The 15996-nt window shown below is 43.7% G+C and overlaps 1 protein-coding gene across 3 annotated transcripts in view; it reads right to left on the reverse strand.

The window, feature by feature from the left end:
• Nucleotides 1-15996, reverse strand: part of HDAC7 (histone deacetylase 7) — a 257864-nt gene that overhangs the window by 44965 nt on the left and 196903 nt on the right. For all 3 annotated transcript variants that reach the window (XM_089482876.1, XM_089482885.1, XM_089482867.1), the window contains 8 exons: nt 13097-13219; nt 12260-12369; nt 9579-9701; nt 7559-7742; nt 4517-4722; nt 3594-3785; nt 2570-2801; nt 817-950 (listed from right to left, as the gene is read on the reverse strand). In XM_089482876.1, the coding sequence (XP_089339002.1) occupies nt 817-950; nt 2570-2801; nt 3594-3785; nt 4517-4722; nt 7559-7742; nt 9579-9701; nt 12260-12369; nt 13097-13219 (1304 nt within the window). The remainder of the gene's footprint in view (nt 1-816; nt 951-2569; nt 2802-3593; nt 3786-4516; nt 4723-7558; nt 7743-9578; nt 9702-12259; nt 12370-13096; nt 13220-15996) is intronic.

Below are 15996 nucleotides of genomic sequence, written 5' to 3' on the forward strand. Positions count from 1 at the left end.
ACCAAGGTCACCCAGGAGTTTCCATAGTCAAGTGGGGATTTGAATCCTGGTCTCCAGAATTGTTGTCCAATTCATCAGCTGAGGTCAACTTGTTTTTTTTTAGCAACTTCTCCAAAAAATGGCTTGCTTTTTCAGCACAAATTATATGCATCTTTAGGAGAAGGTTTCATGGCTTTTTATTTACTTATTTTCCTTTTTTATTTCCACCTGGAAGTGCACCAGGCAAAGCCGTGGTGCTCCTCAAATCTCAGTGACTAATTCCCATGGTTGTAGAAAATGCTATTTCCCTCTGCCATCCCTTTCCTTGCATAAATAACTATTTTGCTCCCTGTGCCCCCTGCTCTGAAGGCCCAAATCAAGGAATTAAAACCCAATACAAGTTGAGTGTCCCATAGCCGAAATGGTGGAACCAGAAAATTTTTTGGATTTTGGAATTTCTTTTTGAAATCAGGAATATTTGCAAATACATAATGAGATATCTTGGAGATGGTACCCAGGTCTAAACATAAAATTCATGTATGTCTCATATACTCTTTATACACATAGCCTGAAAGTAATTTTTATACACAATATTTTAATTAATTTTATGCCTGAAACAAACTTTGTGTACAAAGAACCATTAGAAACCAAAAATGTCACTATCTCCATGGAAAAAGTTTTGGATTTTAGAGCATTTTGGAATTCAGAATTCCAGATAAGGGAGATTCAACGTGTACCAAAAAAAAATAAGCCTAGAAGTCTTATTTGAAGCAGCAAGAAGACAATCTGTGAGGAAAAACACTCCCAGCATAACTCTTGGCCTGCAGTGCCCCCTACCTCACATTGGTTGCGTAGACCTCGTTCCTGCAGGCGAGACCAGATGCTCTGAATGCGACCGGCATGCTCAGGGTGGTTGCTGTTGTCTCCGCATGAGCACTGATGCTTCAGCATGACAGAGTCATACACAATTCCTGCAATGAAAGGACAAGGGCACCGAAGTCACCCATAAAGTTCTTTCTGGCCACTTTTATCTTGGATCAGTGGACCTCATGTGTAAGTCGAGGGCAAGTTTGAGGGCCAAAATTATGGATTTTTATATGCCCCGTGGATAAGTCAATGGTAAAATTTAGGAGCATGAAGCAAAGGAAAATGATGCCAAAGAACTTACAAGATTCTATCAGGCATGAATGTTTGGACTCACCTTTAAGGATGGATGGATAAGAGAGACAATGTGTCAATGCTTCATTTAGGTTGCAAACTGTAATTGTAAACTGTGCTAAGAGAGTGCTAAGTTCACTATTAGGCACTATAGAAATGTAAATGCTATTGCTATTGCTAGGTGCTCTCAGGATGGACAAAGCTTTTGCTTTTCTGCCATTCTACTCACAGAAGAGGATGGCTCCTTTTTAAATAAGAGTTATTAAAGTATAGTATTTACATTGGCCCATGGATAAATTGATCCGTTTTTTTAATCCATTTTTTACTACAATTTCTGGACTTCTACATGAGTATACATTAGTAACAACAAGAACAATTCTAGTCTCTAACAAGTTAGGAAGAACTGATTTAGCCTTACCTTTCCCAATATTAAAATCTTTCACATAACAAACCATTAGTTCTCTATGGGTTTTTCAAAATATGGCTCAACAGTCACAAAATCAGCTTCACTCAACTGCACTCTGAAGTGATTCTTGAAAAGTTGCCTGTTTAGGCTACAACTCCAGTGGCCATGTTGGCTAATGGATTCTGGAAGAGGCAGTCCAAAAAGGGGGCATTTCCTAGCCATGGATATAGTCCAGCATGAACTGTATGTAACACACATTATTTCTACACTTTTCAACTAGCCTTAAATGAGGCTTGATGAAGACATAATGATGTTTGGCTGTGGTTCATGGTGTTTAGGGGCCTTTGGGGAAAATAACCTATTTTGTATGTATTTGAGGTTCAGTCCTTCAAAGTCTCCTGGGGTGTATGTGTGCACTCCTTCACCCCCCTCACCTCCCACAACCCACTCCTGATACAGTGGGAAATCGTCCTGTGCTCTTCCATGCAGGGATTAAACCCTTTGTACCACAATCAAAGAACAGCAAGATCTGCTCCTTCTTTCCAGTACTGTACTTCTTTGCAATAACTGAAATCATGCTATGGAACCACAAACACATATTCCAAATTCATCTAGGAATTCCAGCTGTCTCAGTCAGCATAAACCAATAAATATAAATTTATTATTTATCAAACATAATAATCAAACATAAATCAATAGATTTTGACAGGCTACCAAATTTACTTTGGTTAGTCATTTGAACACATAGAGGTAAATCATCTGGTGCTAGCAGAAGCCCTTAACTCTGAGAAAAAGAGGCAAAAAGAATCACATTGCTGCAATTTCTGGTGGGAATCCTCTCTCTCTCTCTCTCTGTGTGTGTGTGTGTATTATATAGTTCTGACTTACGGCACTTCCCAGTAGCCCCTTTTAGTTTTACTTGACTAAAAGTAGGGAATTGTGGGAGCTGCAGTCCAAACCATCCAGGGGGCCATTGTCTGTCCATTTCTGTCACAGGAGATCAGAAATGTGTGTGGGAAATTTTACCTGTGGTGAACCGTGGTTTGGTAGACTGCTCCTGTACAGGTGTTGGCAGGGATTTGGAAGACGTATCCTGGCTGGGCAGGGAGGCAGTGGCTGGGGCGGGTGATGAATGAGCTCTGGAGAGTGGCCGGTGGCCTCCACGGGTAGCAGGGATCAGGAGTGAGTCGGCAGGAGGCTGTCTCCGGAGAAACTGGTGCTGCTGGATACGTTGCTGCTGCTCCCAGGCATACTGGGCCTGTTGAAGGGATTAAGACAAACACCATGTTATAAGGGGAACCCCTTTCTCTAAAAACTAAACTGGCTGTTGCTCCCATCCTGGTCCTTACTCAACCCATAGCACATGGTACTGTGCCTCCATGTTGTCTCTGCTTATGCTGCCCTCTGGAGATTTCAATTGATGCAGGCATCTCATTGGCTTTTTGGAAGCATCATATTGTGAAGGGCAGGCAGTAGGAAGAAAAAAAAAAGAAAAAAGGAAGGGATAAGGGGGGAGTGTGAGAAGGAAAGAGAGAGAGGGAGAAAGAGAGGAAGCTAAGAAGAGATTGTGGCATATTAAGGTGCATAAACTATGGCCAGATATGCACAGAAACCATCAAAGCAAATCAAAAGGCAAGGTCTGAACAAGGTATGATCAGAGCTTATCTGATCTTGGAAGCTAAGCAGGGTCAGCCCTGGTTAGTACATGGATGGAAGACCACCAACAAATACCAGGTTGCAGTAGGCTATACTTCAGAGGAAGGATCTGGCAAAACCACCTCGAAGGATTCCTTGTTTAAGAAAACTCTACAAAATTCATGGGGTCGCCATGAATCAACTGGTGACTTGAAGGCACATACATGCACACATGTATCTCACCTTGCTTATTCCTGGGAGATTCACAAGCTGCCATCAAAATGGAGCTTGTTCAGCCCTTTGTGAATGAGAGATAGAGAGAAAATGATAGGAAGAGAAAGGAAAAGGGGAGAAATAAAGGGTTCCTTCACATGGGGCAAAATGCTCATTTCCTCCTTCTTTTCCCTTCCAATACCTGCTGAAGGGCATGTTCCTCCTGAGGCTGGCCCAGTCTGGCGCTCCTTTCTGCCTCCTTACTGCCGCTTCCTGCTGACAAAGGCTCCACCTGGCTCTGAGGCAGGTCACTCAGATCTCCTCCTCCCTCCGCCTCCATATCTTCAGAAGAGGGGATCTGCTGCAGTCGTGGCTTCTCACTCTTGGACATGCGCTGTCGAATGACAAGCATGGATGAATCTGTCAACTCTGGTTTACCTCCGTTTCCTACTTTTCCAAACTGCGTGAATTTTTAGGCTTTTCCAAAATCATGGCATGAAAATTTGTGAGCACTGTTCTACATTTCTTTTCATGCGTGCCTTTTGTTTTGTTGACTGTTTTGCCTAATATGTAAGTAGCTTCCTTAAGACAACGAATAGATGATAATTTCATGAGTGTAAACATTTCTGTGTGTATTTTTGCCCCATCGTATGCATTTCTCCACCCTTTTTTACTGGAAAACTCAACTGAATTTCAGTTCACCTCTCAATTTGATTAGGTTTGTCTGCCTTTCTATGGCACATGAAATTTCTCCACACTCCACACATGTAAATACATTTAGGCTGTGCATATCATATTGCAATTTCAAGGTATAATTTTCATTTTGCTAGCTGTTTATGTCACAAATCCTGGCATGACATTCAGTGATATATGAGAATTACGATTTATGAATAACATCAGTACAAAAAACATTACTAAGGATTCTGTATGGTGTGGTATGGGAGGAAGTAAATGGGGGAGTGACACCATAGGTTAATGCACCAGGTGACCCCAGCCTCAGTGATACCACTGATCTTCACCAACAATGCATAGGACTGCCAAAATATCAGTGCCTCTACACATACTCCCTTCTCTCCCTTCCTCCCTCTTTCTCTCTCATTTGGAAAAGAGAAAACCAGAGCCCACCTTGCCCAGCAGTGTCTGCTGCTTCAGCCGCTCAAGGAAAAGGGTGTGATGTTGCTGGTAGGCCAGCTGTTGTTGTACGGCTCTGGAGCTGGGTGGCAGGGGCTCTGAACGTGTCCGTCCCAAGGGCTTGTGGATCGGCACTGAGAGCCGCTCTGGGGGAAGCACCGAATGGCTGAAGTGAAAGGGAACCGTTCCCAGACCTGGAACTGCAAGGTGGGCAGACAGAGGCATAAAGGTAGGAAAGGAAAACTCACATTAAGGTTAAGGGCACTATTGTTGTGCTTAAGAGTTTGGTCTGGCATGAGATAAAGAGACCACCCTTACAATCCAATGCCTGTTTTCTTGCCTGAAGCAGGCTTTATGTCCACAGTACATATGAGGCAGTTCAAGAAGCAAATCTGAGTGTTTCTTTGTGAAAGCATCTTCGTTTTACTGTTTCTAAATCCACAAAGCAGGCAGACTCTTTGAAAACATGGATGGCGCTTTTAGTGCGTCATTCAGCAGGAGTCCTGCTGTTTTCCGACTGTCCTCTCAGTCTCTGTCATGTTTGAAAAATGTAAACAAATGGACAAAAACAGAGTCTGGATTTTTAAAAAAACAATAAAATTTGGAATTCTGCACTGATTAGAGCACCTAAAGCTATGGACATGCCAAATTCTTTGCTGGTATTTGATTTTAGGAGATTATACATCACCGGCCATAAACAATAGTCTTTAGCATATTCTGTTCTCTCCTTTTATTACAATTTTTCTATTTTCTATTTTCTCTCTATTTTTTTGCACAGTATCATTTGTCTTTCTAAATCACAAAAGTGCAATCCCAGTTCATGCAGTTACATCTCCTTCTCATTAAGTCATCCAACCACTTGAGATTTATGTCTGCTTTGCCTCAGCATTCCTTCTCACTCACTCACAAAATTATTACAGTTAACATAATGGTCTGTTCTTTCTTGAAAGTGGTCACTAAAAGGGTAAAACATTTGCAAATTAAAAACAGGAAAATGATACTTTAAACACGCTTTCTTCAGAACTTCTGACAATTGTAGGGCAGAGTAGAAATTAAACATGAGCACCAAGGAGAAAAACCAAACAAACCAAAACCAAAAAAAGAAAAAAAAAAAAAAGGAAAGAAAGAAAAACAGAGGGGAATGAAATCAAAAGGCCTAACAGAGCCTTCTCCAGACATAAAAATACAATTAGCATGAAGATTATAGCAGGAATGTGATTCTGCACATGCTTACAGAGCTAAATGACAACTGTCAAGGTTGGTGCAACATTGCAGTTGTCTATTCAGTGGAACTGGCTTCCAGAAAACTGGGTCTAGAACTGCCAAAACACTGGGAAGGGGGGCACTTGAGGAAGGAACCCAGGTCCCTCCCTTCTTTGTTTTCTTTTTGTCAACCATAAATACACTCAGCTGCTATGCAGGACCAACAAAATTTATCTCTGTGCATTAACATAACTTTAGTGGTCTCTGGGTACAATGTTAAATCACTCAGGATCTTTCAAGGAAGACAAAGCCCCAAATGGAAGGAAGATATAAATAAGGTAGGGAAGGGCAGTTATTTTGTTTCTACATGCTAGCTAGGGCTGATGGAAGTTGTAGGCCAAAGAATTTGGGCAGCAGCATGATTTCCACCCCAACATAAGAGCACAAGCAAGAGGGTTTATAGATTTGTGGGTAACCAAGCAGAGAAAGGAAGAACTGTTTTCGATGGAGGAAAAGAAAAAGAGTACCATTTGGAGGAACTGAGTTTTCTTTTAGAAAAGAGTTTTCTTTTAGAAATAGGTTGTCTCAGTACAAAAGCTTATTCATTCATTCAATTATTCATTCATTAATTCAATTTATGTCCTGCTGTCTTCCTGCTAGGTGACACAAGATGGCTTAAAAAAAAAGTTTAGTTAAAAATATACTATTACAAACATTTTTTAACAAAAATAAACATCAGTTCTATTAAAATACATAGTTAAAACAGTTTTAAAATATCATAGTAGTATGCACAGGTGACGTAACAATGGCAGCGCCCTGTATACATTGTTATGTAAGTGCTGCACGGTGTCCATATGTAATGAGTGTGCAAGTGGCACACTTGTTACGCTGGCCCTGCGGCTTTAAAAGAACACACTTTTTGCAGGTTTTTTTCCCTCCACAGGGAAGCCACATGGTTTGGCGGCTGCGGCTTCCCTCCAGAGGAAAAAAGGCCGTCGCCAGACCAGATATTAAGCAAGGTATGTACCAGACATTAAGCAAGGTATGTACCGGGCCTCAACCTCCTGTGGGAGGGAGTTACTCAGTCTAGGAGTAGCCACTGAGAAGGCACTCTCCTGTCTCCTCACCAGGTATGCCTGTGAAGGTGGTGGCACCAAGAAAGCCCTCACCAGAAGGTCTTAGACCTTTATCACACCAGCCTACAGTCCTGTCACAATTGCACTAATTTAAGGATGGAAGAATACTGGTTTGGCATCATTTTTTATCACATGATAGCGCTTTGGTCATCTATGGTTGTGTGATCTATTTTCTACACTGTCAAATGCACGTTGGCAGCTGAGATAGCTGATTCCCCAGACCCTCCCAAAGCACATTGACACAGCAGCCCTGTCCTGGGGGTGGGGCAAGTGATCATGGCCGTCAACTATTTCCCTAAGTTGGCTTTTGAGTGAATGTGCACACAGCAACTGACTTAGGGAAGGTGTTGGCTGCAGTGATTGCTGTTATCTACCCCTATCCAGTTATACAGTTATCAATCCTCAATCTGACCTACCTCACACGGGTACTCATGAGGATGAGCCACCTATATAATCATCTTATTTGAGGAAAGGCAGGACATAAATATAATGAGAGAGAGAGAGAGAGAGAGAAGAAGGAAGGAAGGAAGGAAGGAAGGAAGGAAGGAAGGAAGGAAGGGGAAAAGACAGATTTTTGTTACTCCTTAATACCTACAACAGCCTCATGCTGATCTCTTCTGAACCCAAACCTGACATCATGCTAAAGAAACATTTCACTGCCCCATTCACTTCCATTACACAAGGTCTCAGTACTCACCTGTCACAAGAGGAGGATGGGCAAGTGAGGGCTCCAGAATGATCACAGGCTGAAGCCGAGTGGATAAAGGGCTTCCAGGCTCGTGTTGCTCCAAGCTGGTGGGCAGAAACAGGGGTGTGTGGGTGCTGGTGAGGACAGGCACCTTGTGGGCAAGGCCTGGGAGTGTCCTGTGATCTCCATCCCCCTAAAGACACACAGAAAGCTAATTGGATAATATGGATAAAAGAGCACTTCCTTGAATCCACTAAACTAACTTATCAACCCTCAAATGGTTGACGTACCAGGGATCTTATTTTCATCAGTGGTGAGTAGAAAGACGACCATCAACTCTTGCAGTACTGCTGGGCAATTTCTGATGGTCTTCTAACTGCCTTGTTAGGCTGCCGGGATTCCCCCCAAAAGATAGCTGGATCTTGGTACAACCCACCATGCTCGTTTTACATTCTTAAGCTCGAATGGCTATATGAAACCACTTCACTCAAATTAACTGTGTATAAAAAACTATGAAGAGGATACTGAACTCACTTTGTGTATTTCTAACATGCGGAGTATCACAAGAAACAACATGATCTATGAACGACTGAAATTTGTCTGCCCCTGCTTCACTTAGTCCCTAAACTGGAGAGCACAATGAACACTGAATGTCCAAGTATGCAAGATCTTATCAACAGGAAGTTTGTTGTTATTGTTGTTGTGGGCCTTCAAGTCATTTTGACTTATGTTGACCCTAAGGTGAACCAATCATGGGGTTGGTTTTTTTTTGGCAAGATTTGTTTAGAGGGAGTTTTCCATTGCCTTCCTCTGAGCCTGAGAGAGTGTTACTTGCCCAAAGTCACCCAATGGGTTTCCATGGCCGAGTGAGGTTTCAAACCCTAATCAACAGATTCATAGTCCAACACTTACATCATTATGCTGTCTCTCAACAGGAACCTATATACCAGATACGTATATCCAAATCCTGCCCAGCAAGGGAGAAGGGAAGGAGTTGACTGAGCACCATCCACTTCAAGGTTGTCCAACCTCAAGGTGTCTGCACTTCCTGCCCTCAGTGAAATCCACCCCACAGCATGGGTGTGAGGAACATCCAGCCTTGGGGCCAAGTCAGGCCTTCTCCCAATCTGACCATCTCAACTTCCTCAGATGGTCATGTTCTCTTCACCAAAACACATCATTCGGTGGGTTCCCAGATTTCACACAGGAGTCTGTTTTTAAAAGTTGAAATGTCTCTCCTAAGGTTTAATTGCTGCCAGTGAGGGTTTTGTGCTAGTGATGCTGGTACTCCTGTCCCCATCCTTTTGCTTTTGGCGCCTTCCATCAGTGCAAAGCTTTAGGATGCTTTGGCATGGCTGTTTCAGAGCAGGTGTTTCTGCATGGCCATTTCAGTATGGCTGTTTTAGTGCATGGCCATTTCAGTACAGCATGCTGAACTGTCCCAGAGAAGATGTTTGTAACCCAATTCCTAACTCTAGCACTGGCACTCTGACCCTTATCCTAACCCTCTAATCCTGCCAGAGCATCAATATAATCCCCTAATTCCAAGACTGGCGCCCAAACCCGAACCATAACCTAAATGATTTGAATGCACTCAATGCAGCCTCAGAATGTGGACAATCTCATGATCAATATGCATTGTTAATGAGTCTGGGGAAATAAATGAGTACAAATTAACAAATCTGGGACAATGATGGAAAAGCTGTGTTGAAATGGCTGCACTAAATCATCCAGTGCACAGTGGAATGCAGGCCCCAAAGTTCACTCATATTGAATGTGGACATTGGGCTGAGAAAAGTCATCCCTCTTTGCCACAGCAGGAGAGTCACCACTGAAAGAACAGCACTGGGACAAAAGAAATGCCCACAGAACCCATGGGAACTGGGGCATCTTTCCCTTTTCTACTCTTGACAAAACTATTTTCTTTTTTCTCTCCTTGCCCCCTCTGAAGATGCTTTTTCAGGGTCACCACCAAAAATAATCACTGAAACTCGTTGAAAAATGCTTATTTCTTCCTCCACAATCTTACCCGGGCAGGTGCTGCTGAAGAGGCTGGTAGTCCAAGGGTAAGCGCTGGGAGGGAGCCGGTGGGCTGAAGAGCAAACTGGGCCAATGAGCTCTCCTGCATCCTCAGACGCTGAGCTAGTGGTGTCTGAAGGAAAAGTGGAAAAATATTCACAGAATTTAGCAGGTGTAAAAAAATGTTTGGAGCCACAGGGAAAATGTGTCACACTGATTTTTTTAAATTTTGTCAATGAATCTGGTAGCCCATCTACCATGGAGCCATTGCCATGTTGCAAAGGAATATATGAATCTTCTAGGGCAGTGCTTTTTGGGTTATGTGATGTGGCAATATTTTCCTCCCTCCATTGTGCTAAGAAAAGCATTATATTTGTCCCCATTGGGTACAGTGGTTTCTTTCTTTCCTGGAAACTTGCTAAGGAACAGCAGCCAATAGTTCAAGGATGGGCACCACTCCGAGGACCACCAATTTGAGTAGCACTGTTCTAGCACATCCACTCACTTTTTAAAGGTACGTATTCCAAACAGGGATACAAGGAATTCTCCCCTCTCCCTTTTTTAAAGTTCAGTCAGAAAGGGAGTTTCACCACATTGAAACAAGACAGCTGGGAGATTATTATTGCATTTTGGATTGTTTTTGCAGAAAGAAAGAAAGAACCCTGTTCACACAAAAACTTGGTGTTGATGAAAAACCAACATTTTTGTCTGTGAAAAAAAAAAGTATGCACAAACACCAAAGATGGGTTCTAAAGGCAAATGATTTTCTTGCAATGTAGAAAAATAATAGAAAATGTAAAAAATGTCTTTTCATCTCATCCAGTGGGGAAATAAATATTTGAATTTATTCATTCTGGCAGACAAGAATGAAGAAAGTGAAGATTTATTTCCCAAACATGAATGAGAGCTTGCTAGCCTCACTGTCTATGTGGCAAGGGTGGACCAAATAAAGCTTTCAAGAATGCTCTGTACTTTGGCAGCAGCTGATGTAAAAACCATTCTTTGAAGCCAGAAAGTACAGTTTAAGTTATATCCAGTTTTAAGTTGAATCTCTTGGGTAATCTCCCACTGTTTGATAAACTTCCTGCTTTTGTCAAAGATTACCCCCCAAAATAGATGACAGCAAAGTGAGAAACATCATGGGTAGTGGGGCTTCCCCAACCCATTTCCATGGATCTTTGTGTGCACTGCACCACTCCAACCCACTTCCCAGTTAGGTAACTATTTAAAAATTAATCCCCACAATGGCCAATTGTGCACCCATGATTTGCCCCATAAATGTGATTCCCCTGGGCCTTCATTTCAACAAAATTAAAATGTCCCAAGGGGCTGACATCCTATTTAGAGTGCAAAAAGAGGCACATTTTGCCATTTAGAGGGGAACATGTTTTTGGGGGGATTGCAAAGGTTGGAGATATGTGGTGCTTTCAAGGGGGCTGAACTGGGATTCCTGCACGTGGCCCACAGATTGCAATTCACCAACCCCTGATGTAATGACATATAATTGTGAATTTGCATTCAGCTGCAGAGGAGCACATATTTTCAATTCTTTCCACCATAGCATCCCCTTGATTTGATTTTCCCAAGGAAAATAAAGACTTCATAATTATTTCCTTAATCATTCTCTGTCTCCTCTTTCAGCTAAATGTACCCAAGGCAGAGGACAAGAGGAGATGGGTCCACAGAAAATAAAATATAAATATAGGCTATCTGAAAATATAAATATGTCCCAGTCATTGGCAATCCAAAATACATGGTAGGTGCTGGTGGCTCCATGCAAAACCTCTAGGTATTGTTGGAGTGCAAGTCCTATCAGTGCAAGTCCTATCAGAAGAGCCAGAACAGCAAATGGCAAGAGATTATGGGAGCTGGAGTCTAACTGAAGGCAGAGACAGTGTGGTGTAGTGATTTGAGTGCCGGATGAGGACTCCAGAAGACTAATGTTTCAACTCCTTGTTAAGCCACTGAAACCCACTGGATGACCTTGGGCAAGTTACATTTTCTAAGAATCAGAGGAAGGCAAAGGCAGCCCCCCTTAGTCAGAAAGCCCGATAAGACCTTGTATGCATGGGTTAAAAGCCTCCTACCCCCTTCTGGTATCATCCTGTTCAGATGATGCAGAAACTTTGGTTCTAGTGTGGGCAGTTGATATATCCAGTACGTTTCACACAAGAAACAGAGTACAACATTAACATGGAGTAAAAAAAGCTTACCTGTTGTTCTGGATATCTGAGACAATCCAGAGCCCTTTGTTTCCGTGCCATGGCAGCTGTCTGCATGGGCATCCCACTAGGCCGCCTGGTGCATTTGCTGCTATGGGTCACTCATTATCAAGTCAGAATGAGGCTGTCAGCATGTGACTAGTGCTGGATGCCTCATTGTGACCTCAGAAGCTAGTGACTCTTGGTGGACACACCAGGTGGCCCAGCAGAATGCCCATGTCAACAGGCGCTGTGGCGTGGAAACAAAAGATGAGGATACAGGGGTAGCTTTGGGTAGTTGCTGGGCCAGGATATTTCAGACTGCCCCTGGAGTATCCTGCCCAGTGCAGAAAAGGTCTAAGTCACAGTCCACATGAAACACATAAGGACAACAAAACATCTGAAAGGCCTGATGTTTCTCGGCCCACAGGTCCATAGCCACAGATGCTATAGCGGTTTTGTCCTGTCTAGGATGCAATGAGGTCCTTACCTCTTGTGCCAGCCCTGGTGCTGGTGGCAGGGCTCCATGTTCTGGCACCAGGCTGTCATTGGGTGAACTGCAGCCAGACACAGGGGTGCTGCTGCTGCTGGGAGATGAATCTGTTGGTGACAAGGAACATGCAAGTTTCAAGATAATGAAGAAAAGTAAAGCAAAGGGGGAAACAGAAGGTCAGCAAGGCAGGAATGGAGATTGGCAGAGGACCATTGTATGGCTTGGATCAAGAGAAGGGAACGTCTTCCAGCCTGAGGGGAGAATTAAAATTTTAGGGAAATTGTTTTGTGGGAGAGCTTTTTAGTGGTGGGAAGGGCTGAAGTCAAAATAATGAGATCAAAAATATCACACATAAGGTTAAAGCTCATCCTGCCAAGAACCAAACCTTGTTTAGAGACATTTCAGCCTTTCAGAACTGGCCAGAATTGCACAACAGATAGAAATGTCATGGGGAAAAAGCCAGGTCATTGGAGGAACCCCATAGGCCTGGCTTTGGCCCCATAGCCATGGTGCTGGGAACATGGAGGTCTCTGGTTTGGGCTTCTAGCCAGCTGGTTTAGCTTAATTTCAAATAAATGTTTTCAAACTGAGCCCCACTCCAAACTGGTCTGGGTATCACAATCCCAAAGTTGACTAATGAGGAAACCAGGAAACACATGCCATTTCAAACCATCCTAGCAGCAATGGATACTCCAACACACTCTAGAGGTGTTACATTACAACTCCCATTATTCCCAGATTCTTTCTGGTTTTAACGGGAGTTGTCTCTCTAGAGGGTGCTGGGTCTTCCAGAGCAAGTGCTCTTTGAAGAAACCCTTCCAGTCTTTCTCTCACCAATGGCTTCTGGTGGACGCCTCTTCAAGGAAGGGGGTGCACTTTCCTTGCGGGTCAATGGGTTCTTGCGCCTCTCACCAGCCTTCTTAGCCTTATAGCGTAGCTTCAGGTTAGGCTCGGATGCTGAGGCAAATTCAGACGAGAACACAAGAAATCATGTTGTAGGTTAGAGAGGATGTCTAGGTGGCTCAGCAAAGCTGCTTTCCACAATGATGACTGAAAATCTGTCACCCTCAAATATGAATCCCCCCCTCAATGATATTTTCCTTCACTTCCAAAATTGCAGAGGGTGAAAATTGCCCATACTTGAATTTTTCTATTTGCTGTGTTCACCTTCCCTTATTTCTAAATGCACAACTGACATTCTAAATTGCTGCAATGCTAGGAATTTGGGACTGAAGAAAAATTGTAGGGGAGGTAGTGGATCAGGCATTACCTCCCCAAGGGGACTTTTTGGCACCTGCAGGTCAGCAAATACACTTGTCAGCCTCATTACTGATGGTGAGGATATGCATCATGCTTGCAAGATAACTTTCATGCAAGGTCACAGGAATGCAGGGGACACCTTTTATATGAAAACATAGCAAGGGTGCATCAAGGGTGGCAGTGGCTCTCCAAGGTTTCAGACAAGGTTCTTTGTGGGTTTTTTGGGCTATGTGGCCATGTTCTAGAAGATTTTCTTCCTGACATTTTGCCAGCATCTGTGACTGGCATCTTTCTCTGAAGATGCCAGCCACAGATGCTGGTGAAATGTCAGGAAGAAAATCTTCTAGAACATGGCCACATAGCCCAAAAAACTCACAAAAAAAACCATGGATGCTGGCCATGAAAGCCTTCAACTTCACATTTCAGACAAGGTTTTTTTCTGAGGCATATCTGTCAGTACCAAGGATTGCATGTGACATCTCCTGCAGGTAAACCATGTGCTTTGCCATTTAATTACAGGCTTTCCCTTCTTCTTTTTCTCTCTATCCAAGTCAGGGGAAATGCAGGGAGGGTGGCAGCATCAATAGGCAAACTAAGGGAGCAATGTTAATGCCTGAACAGTGACACACTAGATAATAAGAATAAATTGATAATATAATAGTAATCTAAACAATTAGCAACATCTGAACAAAAGCATTATTCCTAATTCCCTAATCTTACCTTTTGTCCAGTCTCTCCCTGCCTTCTTTCTTTCTTTCTTTCTTTCTTTCTTTCTTTCTTTCTTTCCCTTTCTTTTCTTTTCTTTTCTTTTTCCTCTCTATAGCTCCATCTGCACTGCAGAAATAATCTGGGTTGACAACACTTTACCTGTGATGGTTCTATGTTATGCAATTCTGAGAATTATAGTTTGTGGAGGCACTTGAGCTCTCTGACAGAGAAGACTAAATACTTCACAAAACTACAATTCCCAGAATTCCATAGCATTAAGCCATGGCAGTTAAAATGGTGTCAACCTGGATTCTTTCTGCAGTGCAAATGGAGCTTATTTGATTCTCTTTCCTGTTCCCAGAAACTATGGCCCAAAACACACTGCAGAAATAATCCCATTTGAGACCACTTTAACTGCCCTGGCTCAATGCTTGGGACTCCTGGGAATTGTAGTTTATTGTGGCATCAGAGCACTCGGAAAGAGAATGATAAATGTCTCACAAAACTGCAGTTCCTAGAATTCCCAAGCATTAAGCCAGGGCAGTTAAAGAGGTCTCAAACGGGGTCTCAAACGGGAAGGCGAGATCGATGCATAATATCTATCTCTCCTTCCATCCACTCTCCTAACCAAAGAGATCTGAGGGTTAGCCCAGCCGTACCACAAACCCTGTGTCTGCAATAAGACCCACATAATTTACAACCTTTTGCAGGACAAAAACTGCGACCTGGCGTTCATCACTGAGACCTGGCTTGGGCCTGAGAGCGAGGCAGTGTGGGCGCAGGCCCTCCCAGCCAGGTACTCAGTCAAGGACTAGATCAAGTTAGGTGGGCGGGGGGCGGTGTTGCCTTGATCCATAAAAACACTCTTAACTTAACCAGGAACCCAGACCGGAAAACGGATTACATTGAGTGTATTTACCTGACTCTGAAGGCCAGAGACAGTCTGGGGATTCTGTTGGTCTACCGGCCACCCCGTGCACTAACAGACTCCATGGCTGAGCCAACACAGCTGGTCTCGGAGCTGGTGTTGGAGTCCCCTAGGCTTCTTGTCCTGGGGGACCTCAACATCCCCTTTGAGGCCAGTCATGGTCCAAGAGGTGCAGCTCGGGAGTTCATGGCTACCATGACAGCCATGGGCCTGTCCCAATTAGTCTCAGGGCCGACGCATTGCACTGGTAATACCCTCGATGTGATCTTCAGTACGGACATGGAGTGTCCGTGGGCAGAGATCTCTAATATCTCTCCCCTGTCATGGACGGATCATTTCCTCGCTGAGGCTCGAATCAAGGCATCTAACTTAAGCCCCCCCGGGGGTGGTGGACCTATTAGGATGGTCCACCCTCGAAGGCTGATGGAACCCAAAAGGTTCCAAGAAGCCCTAGAGGGGTATATGGCTGGAACTGACGGCGATTCTGTTGATGCCATGACGAACATCTGGGATATTGATCTCTCCAGGGCTATACACAGTATTGCTCCCAAGCGTCCTTTCCAGTCTGCTTCCAATAAACAACCCTGGTATACGGAAGACCTCAGGGAAAGGAAGCGGGCTGCGCAACGACTAGAGCATAAATGGCGAAGACACCAGCACTTAGCCGACAAGGCACTCCTGGACTCTCATTTGAGAGCCTACGGAGTGGCAATAAGTGCAGCAAAGAACTTGTTCTATGCTGCACGTATTGCGTCCGTGGAGTCGCGTCCAGCAGAGCTGTTCAGGGTACCCCTCCCTGAACTATATTTTGGAACCATCTAAAGCCTGCTGTGACGAA

This window comes from Sceloporus occidentalis, unplaced genomic scaffold (genome assembly GCF_023333645.1).
Source record: "Sceloporus occidentalis isolate IW3139 unplaced genomic scaffold, rSceOcc1.0.p SCAF_1, whole genome shotgun sequence".
NCBI classification, from domain to species: domain Eukaryota; kingdom Metazoa; phylum Chordata; class Lepidosauria; order Squamata; family Phrynosomatidae; genus Sceloporus; species Sceloporus occidentalis.